The following is a 15,621-nucleotide window of genomic DNA, read 5'->3' on the forward strand; positions in this document are numbered from 1 at the left end:
ACGCCATTAATGGACCTTCGAGCTTCAACAGCACCTCCCCACTCTCCAGCACTCAATCCCTCGCAACAACCAACCATACCACAACAAAACAATAAGAGTTCAAACAATAATCCGGATTTCTTGCGACGCCATTAACGCCCTCTCAAGCTACAACAGCACACCCACATTTCAATCCCGACATCCATTACCGCCTATTCCAAGCTTTTTCTAAGCTTCAACAGCCCAACCACCGTATTCCATCCAACAACAACACACAACCAAATTGACAACCACCTTCCACCCACAATCAATATCCACCGCCGATTCTAACTCAACAACCAACACAACAGTCCATCCCAAAACAAATAAAACCGATAATACAAACAACAGTTTATTATATATGGATAACTAATTAAAATTAATTAATAGTAAAACCCATTTTATCAGTATAACTGGGTTTCAACAGCCGACATAATATTTCGGCATCGAACAGAATGAACTGGAAGAATGAACAAAACTTATATATTTTAGGACAGTAAATTCGTAAATTCTAAAATGCATCGAAAATCATAGTTTAAGTAGTCAGTGAGAGATAAAATCTACTCACCTGTATTAAAAACTCGACGAATCCCTCATCGTCCGAATCGTCGCGCTCCGACGCTCTAGCAATCGAGCTTTTATCTCCGCCTCCATTTTTATTTTATTTTTATCTAAAAAAACCCTATTCTCTGGAAAAATATGAATATATATCTGGGTTTGAAACCTAAGCCCAACACAGACTCGGGCCCAGAAATCAGGCCCACATATCCCAAATCCAATCCAGCGAATTTTAAATAAATAAATAAATACGTATTTTAAATACGGGCGTTACAGCTATACATATCTCAAAAGAATCTCGTCCCGAGATTCGGAAGTAAATCTATACGAACAAATAACGTTGGTTATTAACTTAGAACCTACACAAGAATGTACAGAGATTAAACTTAAACAAGATAACGTTGATATTAATTATTTTAAATAATTTCAGAATATATGTCCTCATGCCATTACAAAATCTATTATAGTTTAACTGTCTATATTAAAACAAATTATTACTGTCGCTTAAACACAAGATAAATATATCATTTCTTTTTAGCATGTAGTTTCTTGACACGTAGCAAACTCTACGAAAATTAATATTCTACTTAACTAATCAATAATATGAGGTAAGTTCATCCCTGCATAAAACATTATGGAGTCTTTCATTATCATGCACCAAAGAAAAATTAGTGTCCTGATACACTTAAAATAAAAATCACTCATGTCATTGATACTATAATAAAACTTTATATTTACTTTAGTCATGCTATCAGAAACCCTTTTATTTTATTATTTTATTGTATCTATAAATATTATTTACTTGCACTGTTAAACAAATTATTAAGTAACTCTAACTCAACTTCATGCAACTATGATTCATCAACACGAGAGGAAGATAAACAATCAAATCTATAATACTCTTATTTCAGCAAAACAAAAATGAATCATATATAGTTATAGAAACCGGAAATATTAAATTTAGAACGACTATCAAATCCTAATTCAGGAATGCAACTGGATCAAATATAACACGTATTCAAAAAATAATTTTTCATATTCATCTATCAAAATCATATAAACTAAAACAAAACAATTATGAATAAATACTCGACGCTCATTGCTATTATTATTATTACTAATTATTTTAAACGGTGAAACGATTCAAAAATTAATCTCCATATACAATGACAATTAAAATAAGACTTGCTACAGTATAACACGTATAAAACCCACTTCTAATATATCAGCAACAACAATTTATATCGGCATGAACGAAGTTCAAAATATTAATTAAGAACAATTAATCCAATTATGGTTTATGACTACCAATTATCACGACTAGTTTAATTAATCCATAATAACGCAGCATTAAGAAAACAACCTACATATGTATATCTTATTGGTGAAACAATATCATCCTCACATATGCACGATAATAGTTCATCTATATACCATAATATAAGAAAGCGTGTATACGCAAGTATACACATCTCAAAAGGAATACACGTATATTTTATTTATTTTTCTTTCTATTTCTAATTAATCACATCTAACAAATTAATCTCTTATACTTTAAAATATTATTAATCCATTAAAATGTACGAGTGAGGCGAGATAGTTCCTCCAACACAGAGGCAATTAGTTCCTTACTTAGTACGTCACAAAAGTCATCAGTTAATATAACTCATTCAACAGTTAATGTAGCTCATTCAATATAGATTAAAGTATCTCATTGTTTCTTGAATAATAACATAATACTAAAATACAAAGTTCACAGACATGTTATCGGTCTTAATCCATAATCCATGTGAAAATGATCACCAACAACAAAACAACATTATAGCAGTACACATCATTTTGATCAAATCTGTTAATAATTAACATCCGACAAATGTAACTACTCCTCATATGATAAGGAAAATAAAAATCATTTCATATGCACTCCACAAGAGTAACTAATATAAATATATACATTACACATACAAACAAATCAAGAAAAAGATTGACTCTCTTTATTTCTGTATATCTTTTATTTTCTTTGTAAAAATAAAACGACTAGCGAAAATAGTTTTGAAAATAATATTTCCTAAACACTATCCATAAATCACGATCCGAGAATCAATTAAACTTACCCAAGTCTAAGCTAACCAAATGCTCTGATACCAAACTGTCACACCCCAAATTTCGACAGAATTTGGAAAAACAATATTTGTTCCCGACTCTTCGATTTTCGAGGTGTAATACACTCTCAACTCCCAAAAACCTATAAATAGTTTAAATACATGGATAATTAAAAACCAATAAAAATTTAAGATAAACAAAAGTCCTCTTCATTCCAGCGGTTGGACTCCTCCCAAAAAACCCAAGCTGCCGATACCACCCAATTGAAATTCTAGTACCCTTCCAAAATTGCGTTTTGACGCCATTAATGGACCTTCGAGCTTCAACAGCACCTCCCCACTCTCCAGCACTCAATCCCTCGCGACAACCAACCATACCACAACAAAACAATAAGAGTTCAAACAATAATCCGGATTTCTTGTGACGCCATTAATGCCCTCTCAAGCTACAACAGCACACCCACATTTCAATCTCGATGTCCATTACCACCTATTACAAGCTTTTTCTAAGCTTCAACAGCCCAACCACCGTATTCTATCCAACAACAACACACAACCAAATCGACAGCCACCTTCCACCCACAATCAATATCCACCGCCGATTCTAACTCAACAACCAACACAACAGTCCATCCCAAAACAAATAAAACCGATAATACAAACAACAGTTTATTATATATGGATAACTAATTAAAATTAATTAATAGTAAAACCCATTTTATCAAGATAATCATTTCAACAAAACCGGACATAATATTTCGCATCGAATGTAATGAACCGAAGAATGAACAAAACTTACATATTTTAGGACAGTAAATTCGTAAATTCTAAACATAGTTTGAGTAGTCAGTGAGAGATAAAATCTACTCACCTGTATTAAAATCTCGACGAATCCCTCATCGTCCGAATCATCGCGCTCCGACGCTCTAGCAATCAAGCTTTTATCTCCGCCTCCATTTTTATTTTATTTTTATCTAAAAAAAACCCTATTCTCTGGAAAAATATGAATATATATCTGGGTTTGAAACCTAAGCCCAACACAGACTCGGGCCCAGAAATCAGGCCCACATATCCCAAATCCAATCCGGTGAATTTTAAATAAATAAATTAATAAATAAATACGTATTTTAAATACAGGCGTTACAGTTATGACAAAATTTTTTTAGAAAATTATAAGTTCGTATGTTTCCAAAAATTTCACATTCGTTTCACTCATTTCACTCATTCCAAAAGTTCGTAGGTTAAGCTAGACCTCGCATTTCACTAATTTCCTATGTCTTGGTTGCACCTGAGAATTATTTGATGGAATATCACTCATTTTTGCAGGTGGTTTGGTTATGATAGGATTAGTGTATAGTGTAGACCGAGACAGAATGTAACATCCCGTCTGGTATTTGTAGACCGAGACGGAATGCAACATCCCGTCTGGTTAATAGGTCCTTCTCACTGCGCTTTTTACTATTCCATACATTGGAATTATGGATGGTGGCCCATAAATTGGAATTATTGTGGGTACATTTAGATAAAATGTGTTCTCACTCGGAGAGTGAACAAAAATCTGATAAAATGTGTTGTCAATTGGAGAGTGGACCAAAATCGAACTATCACATGTGACCTTACCTTTCATATTTCGTTTTACTCTTCTTTCTTTTAGATCAAACAAACAAACAACCATCTTCTTCCCCACAACCAAGCTAAAAATAGAAAAAATGTCTAGAGAAGAAAGAATTGCATTTAACCAAAGGTTATGGGGGAGGATCTAGTAGTAATAGTTCGTCTTCTGGTTTTACCGGGTCGTCTTCTGGTACTTCCGCTGAAGATGACTACATAGAAAGAGTAAGAGATGAGCATAATGATATGATGAGGCGAAGGAGGAGGAGGAGGTTGTAGTTATTATCCACAGCTGGGGCATTAATGACTCAAACATCCATTGAAATTGAAGATGTGGATACAAACAAACGCGGTGAATCTATGAAGGGCAGAGAGTACACGTTTAGAGATGGTGGTGATTTCAGTAAACAAAAGATAATGAGGGATTACTTCACAATACCTTGTAGGTGGCCTCCTCATAAGTTTAGACGAAGGTACATGATGAGAAGAGAGCTTTTTATGTATATGTTGAAAACTGTTGCATCATTCGACGATTACTTTAAAGACAAGGTGGATGGATTGGGTCGGCAAGCAATTTCTGGGTTACAGAAGGGACTAGGCTGCAGTTGCACAATTAGCAACTGGTTGTTCTTTTGATTAAACGGATGAGTATTTACAAATTGGAGATTCCACAGCAAATGTATCTATGAAACATTGGTGCAAGGCAATAATCACGACGTTTGAGGAAGAGTACTTGAGATGACCAACTGAGGCGCATTAATCGCTGAAAATGCGGCAAGGGTTTTCGGGAATGCTTGATCAATCGAATCGTATATGCACCGGTGTGGAAGAATTATCCAACTGGATGGGCTGGAATACATATAGGGTACAAGAAGGAACCAACTTTGGTGCTTGAAGCCGTTGCAGACAAACACTGTTGGATCTGGCATTGCTTCTTCGGCTTACCAGGTTCGCATAATGACATTAACGTGCTTCATCGTTCTCATGTTTTTGAATCATTAGAGCAAGGTGAGGCTCATGCTGTTGCATTTAATGTTAATGGTAATGACTACGATATGGGATATTATCTTGCTGATGATATTTACCCAAAATGGGGCACATTTGTTCAAGCCATTCGTTATCCAAGAAATAAACATGAAAAGATATTTACTCAACGTCAAGAAGCTGCAAGAAAGGATGTTGAAAGGACGTTTGGAGTTTTGCAGGCACGATGACATATTGTTAAGGCTTATCCGCGTTGTCATAGTGTTGTTGTTCTAGGAGATATAATGAAGGCATGCATTATAATGCATAATATGATTGTTGAGAATGAACGTGAAAGTGGAGTTTGGAATTGGAAAGGTCAGAGGAAAGAAACAATACCTGCACTCTTTCAGGAAGAGGATGGTTTTCATTTTGTCTATCAGATGATTGAAGCAAGAAATAAGATCAGAAATGAAGTTACACATACTAATCTTCAAAAGGACTTAGTTGAGCATGATTTTAATTGGACTGGCATTGAAGAAACAGCAGATCCGGTACCAATTTATGATCCAAATTGGTCGGATCCAGAGGAGGGAGAAGGAGGCGAAAATTAAAATGGAAATAAAAGTGTATTTCATATGTATTTCCTAACGTGAACTATAAAGTTCCAAAGTATTTCCTATGTATCTCCTAACGTGAACTATGAAGTTCCAACGTATTTCCTATGTATTTCCTAATGTATTTCCTATGTAATTCCAATAAGTTCTGAGTTGTGTTTAATGAGTTGTATTTAATGAGTTGTGTTTTAATGAACTATATTACAATGTAATTTAATTTTATTGGTAATTGTATTTCTATGAAAATAATTTTATTGGAAAAAACATACATAGTGCATTAATTAAAAAAAATAGTGAAATAAAAATACATAGTTCATTAATTAAAAATACAATGAAATTAAAATACATAGTGATTAATTAAAAAGACAGTAAAATTAAAATACAAAGTGGATTAATTAAAATACATAGTGCTTTAATTAAAATGAAATACTAGATATTACATAAGCTTAGTTAGAGCTAGAACCACCTCTAGCCCTTGCCCATTCAGCACGTATTTCAGCTTGTTGTTGCTCGATTATAAAAGCGGTATCGGGATGGAGGACACTTGTATCAGTCGCTAAAATCTTAGCTTCATATTGCATCTTTTGAAGCCGATTTTTTTTCCAATTGAACTTGATTTTTTTCCATTTGAATCCGATATTTTTCTTCTCTTGCCATCAAAGTTCTTTGACCATGTGCAAGTTCCCTTTCCCTAAGTTCTAAGCATTTTTGTGTTTTATTTGCATCTTGTGCAAATGTATCCTCTAAATGTGTAAAGTAACCCTCCAACATACCAACTGATTTTTCTTGGTTCCTCTTGGACTTGGCTTTCTTCGATCCAAGAGGACGCTCTATTTCTTGAGAACCCTCCAATTCAACTCCACCAACACTTAGTGAATTAGAAGTTGAATCTTCACAATCATTTTTGCGACCTTTTCCCTTTGTGGGGCGACTTGACCTTGCCTCAAAAACGTTACTCCACTGTGGATTATCCTCAAGTATAACGTAACAATGATCAAGTGAAAAAGCCATTTTTTCTTGTAGTTGGTACGTCATCCTTGCCTCGGACAACTAAAAAATAAAATGGTGGTAATTAGACTAAAATAATCACTAAGACTAAAATAATTAAACTAAAATAATAATTAGACTAAGATAATAATTAGACTAAGACTAACATGGAAATAATAAATACACTAAGATAATTAGACTAAGACAGAAATAATTAGATTAAGACTAAGATAATCAATAAATTCCAAATTGACAAAGTTGTAATTACCTGGCTTTGTATTGTTGTACCACTTGCATGTCGACCCTCCACCGCATTCACAATTGCAACAAACTTGTTCATCTTTTTTGAAATATATTTCCATCTACCGCTAATTGAATCGGAAGACCTATCCGACCCATTACTTGATTGAACTCGCTTTGTTATAATGATTTCAAAATCTTTTGCATTTTGGAAAGCACCAACAATGGAGTCTTCACTAATTTTTATCCATGCAAGACATAGAGCTTGATCTTCGGACATGCTAAAGTGAGTTTTTGTTTTTGCTTGAGTGCTACCACTTGCTTGAGATGCTTGAGATGATGCCATTTGATATTTTGTTTTTTTGAAGAACTAATTTTAAAGAAGAAGAAATATGATATATGATTGTTGGAAGTGTGTGAGTTGAAATGAAACAAATGTTGTATATATACCAAAGTTTTTTTTTTTTTTTATTTTTTTATTTTGACCGTTTTTTTACCGTTCTGACTTTCTAACCGTTGGTGAACTAGCCGTTAGGACTCCGGACGGGATGTTTGATTCCGTCTGGAAAAAAATAAATATAGCGAGATGGAATGTTGGATTCCGTCTGGTGAGTTTTGTAATCCAGGCGAAATCCAAGATCCCGTCCGAAGTTAACAAGTCAGCCACTATCTCGGTGGAAGGTTTCACCTTGAAATCAACTGGGGACTATAGTCACCAGGTATTCACCAATGCATTGCACAACCATTTTTGCACCAAACTGGTGACTATAGTCACAAACCCCTCATAATCCCCTGCATTGCAAATGCTCTAACAACTCAACAAGACCAAGGACAGCGTGTTATGATAAATTTTTTTAGCAGCAGTGGTGGTTGCTGCGAGTGTTGGTCCTCAAAGGGAAAAAGGACTTATATTTGAAGGCAGAGATGGCTCAGAGCCGAACGCATAGTTTTCTGATTAAACAACTTTTCACCACCCTGTAAGTTTGTTACCCTGTCAACGAAAATGAAGTAATTATTATGTGCACTGTGCACGGTGCACAACAAGATTATGAGTGTGTTTGTTATGATGGAAACACTATGGAAGGGAAAATAAGAGTGGTTCGCCTTTTCCATAGTTTTTAAGGCGTTTGTTTACCCATGAAAAGGAAATGAGCTTTTTCCATATGGAAATAAAATCATGGAAATGGAAAAGGTTTTGTGTCCTTAGCTAATCCCTGAAAATTTTGTGAAAATGAAAGGAAATAGATAGCTAGAGACTTACTACTAGCACACCCAACAATACAATTATTCCTTTCCATAGCTTTTGCAAACAAACATGATTATTCCTTTCTCCAATTTTTACTTTCCTTTCCCTAGTTTTACCAAACACATACCATTTAAAATTATTTCTTTTCCATTCCATTCCATAGTGGACCACCCATTTTATTTCCTTTCCTTTCCATTAGTTAAAATTTAAAACACATCTTATATTCGTCCGTATGATATTTATTAATTATATCAAACACCTAGATATTTATTAATGATGACTACTTGGTCTTTTTATGTCTTTGTAAATTCTCAGTACCGATATTGTCCTTAAATTAAAATGTTGCTTAACACCTTTGAATAGGAGCAATCAGTCTTTTCATGTGGCGGTATATTAAAAAACCAATTCCACGCCATTTTGAATTGTACGCTTACCATAAATTTACCATAACATTTAATTAGTAATAATTAGTAATAAATACATCTCTACGTCCCCTCCCAATCTCCACCCCTACGTTTTCCTTCTTTTGCAAACAGTACAAAATAATAAGTTTTGCAACAAAAATTAAACAGAGCCATCATTCTCTCTCCCCCTCTCTTCAAATTAAGTTCTCTCATTGCAACAAATTCCAGCCATTCATTTCGATCGAGGTAAAAAATCTAAATAGTTGAAATGGTTAGTACTCTAATCTAGGATGGAATTGACGAACGAATCTCTCTATTGCTTATGAACCTCCAATCAGGTATGATTGTTTTCTTCACTTCTCGAAATCAGTCAATTTGCTTTAATGCATGAATTCTATATCCAAAACACAACTGAACTTTGCAGATGCTATCGATGGACTGGGTAATAACATAGGATATTACATCAATCTATGGAACAGTTGAGTTGATGACAAAGTTGGATGCATGTTTCGAATTATTATTAACAAATACAAGATGAATGTGGGAGTGTACGGTGGCTTTGCCTTCATCTTTGAAGAGTCTATTGAAGTTAAGGTGAGTTCTTAAGCTAGCAATAACCCATTAATGAAAGTTAATCCAATTAGAGTAGCTATGATTTTTAATATATTTTTAATATCCAATTAGAGTAACTTTTTAATATACTTTTGGATTTTGAAGTCTGAATGAAATTGCTGGAATGTTTTGAATGACTTTGAAGCATATGTGAAGTGGTGGATAATTATAATATTGTTGTCGGTAATTCATGGACGTGTTTCTTATTTTGTCAATGGACGTGTTTCTTATTTAATGTTTATTGATGTTTTGATTTGGGTATTGATTTGAATTTCTTTATTGTGTTGTTCAATAGCGTTAAGTATCGACGATTTAGAACATTTGCTTGATGAACACATGATGCTCTCTTTCAATACGGATACTGAAGATGGCAGCATTGAGGAGGTATGTCTTTTGTATTCTACAAAAGTGCGAAATTGGTAAATGTCAAGTCCCATAGAAATGGTTGAGGGCAACCCACCAAAGTGTGGTAATTTGGCTTTAGCTAAAAACTTGAGTGATGACATGAGAGAAAGACCTGCCATTTGTTGCACGTCGTGATTTCTGTATTTGCATGGGGATTGAAAGAAAGAGCTTACCTCTCTTGGTACATAATCTAGCCCTATTTGGTTTTATCTGATCTGCAACTATGTGTTGTTTGCTGTTTAACTTTTTGTTACTACTACCTCAATGTGGATTTTGTAAGAATTGATTGACTACTATGTAAGAAATTACAACTTCTTGGTCCTCAGTACAGTACTAACTTTAGTTTCTTCTTTGTTAATTGGGCCAGGGGCAAAACAAGGACTTCTTATACAAGGAGGAGATGTATTGGAACGTTTGGCTATGCTTTAGACAAAGTATAATATTGAGTGCCTTCAGAATTTATTAGTCTGTTTTATGTTTTCTTTTTATTTTGTGTTATTCATTCAGGGGTATTATTCATAAGAAAATACCCAGATGAACCATATATGTCTAACAATTTGGTGTCAAAGGGTTCACTAAGCAATGTTTACTCATGCATATTTTATTGTATGAACAGGATATTGTTATGTATGTGAACTCTCCTGGAGGATCCGTTACAGCTGGTGATTCTATCCCATTAGTTATTGTGCTATTATCAATTTATTGAGTTTCATGTCAAAATCTGTCCTTTTTTCTAACTCGCTTGTGTTTACCTCATTAGGTATGGCGATATTTGATATAATGAGCTCAGGCATATTAGGGCTGATGTTTCCATTGTATGCGTCGGTCTGGCAGCTAGGTATAGATTTAGATTTTTGCATTTGTTTTGGTCGCTTATGTTATTTTTCTTTGCACGTTCTGATATTTCTTTGGTTCTGGATAGTTATTTCTCCGTTCTTTGTCCAATTAGAATGCACCTCTTTAAACTTGCATTACATACTAATGGATCGCGCCTTTACCATTCGACTCCATGTGTTGACCATACCAATTGTCTTTGGATCATCTTAGGTTATTATATGTGAATTGTTATTTACTAAGTGTAATCATCAAGTACAGTGAGTATTTGGAAAAATGGAGTAGAGTGATAGTTGGAAGTGGGGGCAAGATAACTCCTTAAACTATTGTATTCTCTCCCTTGTAATAGGAGTGTTTCTTGATGTTGCAAAGAATAATACTTGCAATGAGCTTTCATATGAACGGGCAGTGTCACTCTTGAGTCGTGCTTCTGTTTTGTTTTATCTGCATAAAAACAGGCAGCAACCACTAACTATGCTCTTTAAAATTATGCTTCCATGCTTCTTGGTTGACAATGCTTAACACACTTGAAGTGGAGCAACATATGAGGTAAAGTGAGGGAAGAGTATTTAATGATCTTAAGAATTTTTAGTGCCAAGGAATAGTCGAAGTGATTGGCTATCCTCGAAGTGATTGGCATTGGTTGATGGAGTAACTCACTTAACGACCCTGTTTGAGCGGATTACTTGAGTAATATTTTGGCTTTTGGGTACATGACACTAATAGTTTTGGTTTTGAGTTTTGAAACTTCTTTAATTTGGGATTTTGAGCTAAAGATGTACTCCGCTATGAAAATTATATTTGCCCTTTACTTATTTCTGCATAACTTGATGAGAAGTTCCACTGCATGGAATTACTAAAATGTTGAAGCTTGTACCTTGGTTCTAGCGGTAGTAATGGCTATTTATTCAAGATGCCATTATTTGTTTACGGTTTCACTTTGACTTTTTGTTTGTATGTGCATTTCGATTCCCTATATCACATTAATTTAACTACATTTGCTAACACGTCTTTTGTGTACAGTATGGGGGCTTTCCTTCTTAGTGCCGGAACCAAGGGTAAGCCATTTTCTTCCTAAATTTGTTATGAAATTTTCATTTAGTCGGCGAGTTTTTCTTGATGTGGCTGTGCTCTTCTGAATTCCTGTTCACAATTATCTTTGTAGGAATCCCCTTCTATTACAAGAAGCTTCCCTCTTAGTGCCGATATGGAAATTTCACATACTCTGAGTGGAGCAGGAAACAATTTGTGAGAGATGTTGTCATTTAGAAAAATATATATGTCAAAGAATTGGTATTGGATCAAATCCTAAGGGAATAAACTCTCCTTCTCTTTCTATACTTCCAGGTTAGAAGAATATGAAGCAGTCAACTCTGGAAAGCCGCACTGAGGTTTCAAGACCTTCATACAATTTAAAAGGGGCAACGAACGTTACCACAAGCATAGAAGACATCCATGAAAGAGGAGCATCCAGTGGAAGTCATACTTACTCGCAGAATGGCATTTCCTCCCCAATAATACAAGGAGAAAGAAGTAGGTGCGAAAATTCAAAAGTCAGAACTCAAATTTTCCTTAAAATTTTTTTAAGCTCCTATTGTTATTGTAATGTTGCTCTTACCTGCATTCAGATGTCATAGAAGCAGAAGTCTGCGAGGTTAATAGCCTCCCTCATCCTCGTGTGCAATTACAAGAAAAAGCCTCGTGATGATTAACCCAGAGGAACCTTTGTGCGGCATCGTAAGTCTATGCTTTTTTAATCCGTGGTCCTTATACATGTAAATATTTATGCTGATAGTTTAAATATATGCTGCATACCAAAGGTTCGTTTTAGTTAACCAGGTTACTACACCGTACACTTTTAACATGAGAACCCCATACGCTTTTCATTGTTGTCACCTATTTTTCTTGAGCCCCATAAATATTGCTTCTTAGTTTGATCAGGATTCTATTCATTCGTGGTTAGTCTTAGGGGCGCGGTATTGGCACCCCGATAAATGGGACTAGCATCCCTTTAACAAAAAGTAAAACAATAATAGTTATTTCTTATATGTCATTTTACACCCCACATGCCTATAGTTCTACGGCAGGCAGTTGTCGCGAGATCTCATATCCCACGGCAGGCAACTGCCGCGAGATCGCACAATCCATGACACCGTGTTGCCACGAGATCGCATATCCCACGGCAGGTAGTTGCCGCGGCATATTTTTTTTTGTGTTTTTTGTTTTTTTTTTACTTCAAATTTTGCGTATTGAACACACACGACATATGGATACCTCATTTTCTTCTTTAAAGTTTCTTTATATACTCCAAAACCATGACAAAAAAAAAAATACAATCGAGCCATAATTTTGCTATCTCACGACAAATATTTTCATATGATATAAGAAAATTTTGTGATCAAATTAATGAAGAAGAGTTTTGATAATTAACGCAAGCAAAGACTCCATTTTAGTAAACAAAATCATCTCGCGGTAACTAACTTTTTTTTTTTATGGTGGCTATTAAAATAAAAAAATTTAAAAAAGACCCACGGCAGCCACTTTCCGTGGGATATGGGATCTCGCGGCAACCCAATGTCGTGGATTGTGCGATCCTGCGGCAGGTGCTTGCCATTAGTATTTTTTGTGTATTTAATGGAGGGGGTGCTAGTACCGTTGAATTGGTCAAATGGGTGCTAGTCCTATTTAAGGGGGTGCCAATACCGCGGCCCTAGTATTATCCCAATCTAATATATATCACGTTCTCCTGGTTTCTTAGAAACAATCCAACAGACATATCAAAATAAGTTGATTTTGAGGTATTTAGATAACAATGAATGGAAGGACAATAATGGTTTGCTTACCTGCAACTAAAAGAAAAAAATGTTAACTCAAAGATTTCTTTTTTGTTGCTCTACGTACATTCAGTGGTTGTTTTCTATTAGAAATTGTTATGTTGTTTTAACAAAATTGTTCACAAGTTTTAGATCGAGGAGCTTGATATTGCCTTTGTCTTTGTATTTTTGCCTCAATTTTGTTCTTTTCGATTCGTTGTAGGTTTTTGACATTTCGTAGATAGTTCTAGGATTGAAAATGTTGTAATCGCTTCAAAATTTGGGGATTATTAATTAGGTTCAACTCCTCCAATATATTATAGGATAGATTGAAGATGAATTTGAATGGTTAGTGTATTACTGTTATCTTGACCGTTAGGCCCTCACACTTCCATCAGAATTTGAATTATATGATATCTACCTCATTGCTTAGATTGACACCTGATATAAATGGTTAGACATGTATTGCTTTTGAGTTGCCCTTTTTCATGTCATGTCTTACATGTCTATCTTTTTTTTTTTTTTTTGAGCTTGAACTTATTGGACGATGGGGTTTATAATAGGTTGAATTTTTCATAAGATAGGATGAATGTGGGGGAGGATGATTCGCTTTTGAGAGTTTCCTAATGTTAAAATCCAAACGGCAGGGATAGGGCAATGTGATGTGGCTTTGGTGAACCATACTTTAGATTATTGATGTTAATAGTTTTCCTCTAACTTCATACTGAAATTTCAACTTAGATATTATAAATTAACTCTTTTTTGTATGATTTATGGTTTTTAGGTCTCAAATTATTTTTGATAGCAATCAGTTGGGACTTTTGTAAATAGAACCATATATCTTGGTATGTGCCTAAGAACTAAAGGTAGAATTTCTTTCCCTCTCTTGACAATCCTAAAACACTTCAATAGCTTATAATTTATGTGTTGTAGGGGACATTGGTTGGATTATGAATTTTTACCAATGGAGTCTAACACGTTATTTTTTTTTATCATGACGAATCCGTTTAGCTTCATAGGCATTGGTATGTAGGATTTTCCACATTTTAGTAATTTGATTGTTTGAGGAGAAATTAGTTTTTTAGACCTTACTTTCAATCATCTCACTACTAACGGATCAAAATTCAATCAGTGTACAAGACTGTAAGAGGGAAAATATGAAACAATTATTACTCTTGGACCAGGAATTCAAACTGCTTTAAAGTAGTTGGAGAAGTTTAACGATCCACTGCATATGCACTTTCCCACAGTTGGTCAATACTTTGTAAGTGCCTGCTCAACCTTATAACTTTTTTTTTTTTTTTTTTTTTTTTTTTTTTTTTTTTTTTTTTTTTTTTGTTTTTGTTCCAAGAAACCGAAAGTGTCGAAACTAAACGGAATGAAACAATGCTGGTTAGCCGTGCAAGCTTCCTCATGCTTATCCATCTTCCCTGTCGCTGCTCTCTTAGCTGCTTCTCCCACCTCAAAGACTCCATTCCCAAGTCCTACCAACGGAGAGGCTCCAGTTACATCAACACATGCATGTCTCCCCTCAGACCAATCAGATATCAATACATCCAGCAGGCGGGGTGTAGATCTTCCTCACTCGGATCCGTGAGAAAATTCACGGGAGCCTCCTTCTTCACTTGTACCCCAGCCCTCCAAAATGCATCACATAAAATATCTCTAACATGATCATGTCGGTATTTGAAACCTGGAAAATGTCTACAATGTGCTGCATGGTCCCCGAAAGCATCTAGTCTACTTTTTTTGCAAACAGGGCATAGATCACCCTCAGAGTACAAAGGAATCATGAGACGGTACCGGAGAATAGAACGATACTCCACCGACGACATACGACCCAAGTCCCTCCATCGGAATAGCAAGTAGAAAATCTTTTGCGTGTTCTGACTGCAAACATCCAATGACTGCTTTCTGACGAGCAGATAACATAAACTCCCTCTCAAGACCAACAACAATCTTACCATAGAACGCTTCTGCCAAAACTTTTTGTGGTTTTGAGGGGACGGTAGCATTCACGGCCATAGAACTGAGGTTAAAATCGGGTAGACAAAGACTCAATGCACTGCTAGCAACATCCAGAATCTCATCCATCCAGGCACCGCCCACAACTCTTAAGAATGTGATTCGAAGCTCGGTCCGACAACAACGGAGGCCACAAAAGCAAAAGTAGAGACATCAGTGACACAATAAATACCTAACCCACCAAGA

At 35.2% G+C, this 15,621-nt stretch overlaps 1 protein-coding gene across 2 annotated transcripts; it reads left to right on the top strand.

The window, feature by feature from the left end:
• Positions 1-10,131: 10,131 nt before the first annotated feature.
• Positions 10,132-12,124, top strand: LOC147505948 (uncharacterized). 2 transcript variants are annotated; one of them, XR_015193519.1, is made up of 5 exons: positions 10,132-10,197; positions 10,380-10,425; positions 10,524-10,601; positions 11,621-11,655; positions 11,763-12,124. XR_015193519.1 is itself a non-coding variant. In XM_086558329.1 (4 exons), the coding sequence occupies exons 1-4, from the start codon at positions 10,356-10,358 to the stop codon at positions 11,847-11,849; spliced, it is 270 nt and encodes an 89-aa protein (XP_086414455.1). In that variant the 5' UTR covers positions 10,251-10,355; the 3' UTR covers positions 11,850-12,124. The 2 variants fall into 2 exon arrangements, 1 of the variants encoding a protein (XP_086414455.1); XM_086558329.1 differs by lacking the exon at positions 10,132-10,197 and having other exon boundaries at positions 10,251-10,425.
• The last annotated feature ends 3,497 nt before the right edge of the window (positions 12,125-15,621 follow it).

Source organism: Coptis chinensis, chromosome 4, assembly GCF_015680905.1.
Source record: "Coptis chinensis isolate HL-2020 chromosome 4, ASM1568090v1, whole genome shotgun sequence".
In the NCBI taxonomy this organism is placed as follows: domain Eukaryota; kingdom Viridiplantae; phylum Streptophyta; class Magnoliopsida; order Ranunculales; family Ranunculaceae; genus Coptis; species Coptis chinensis.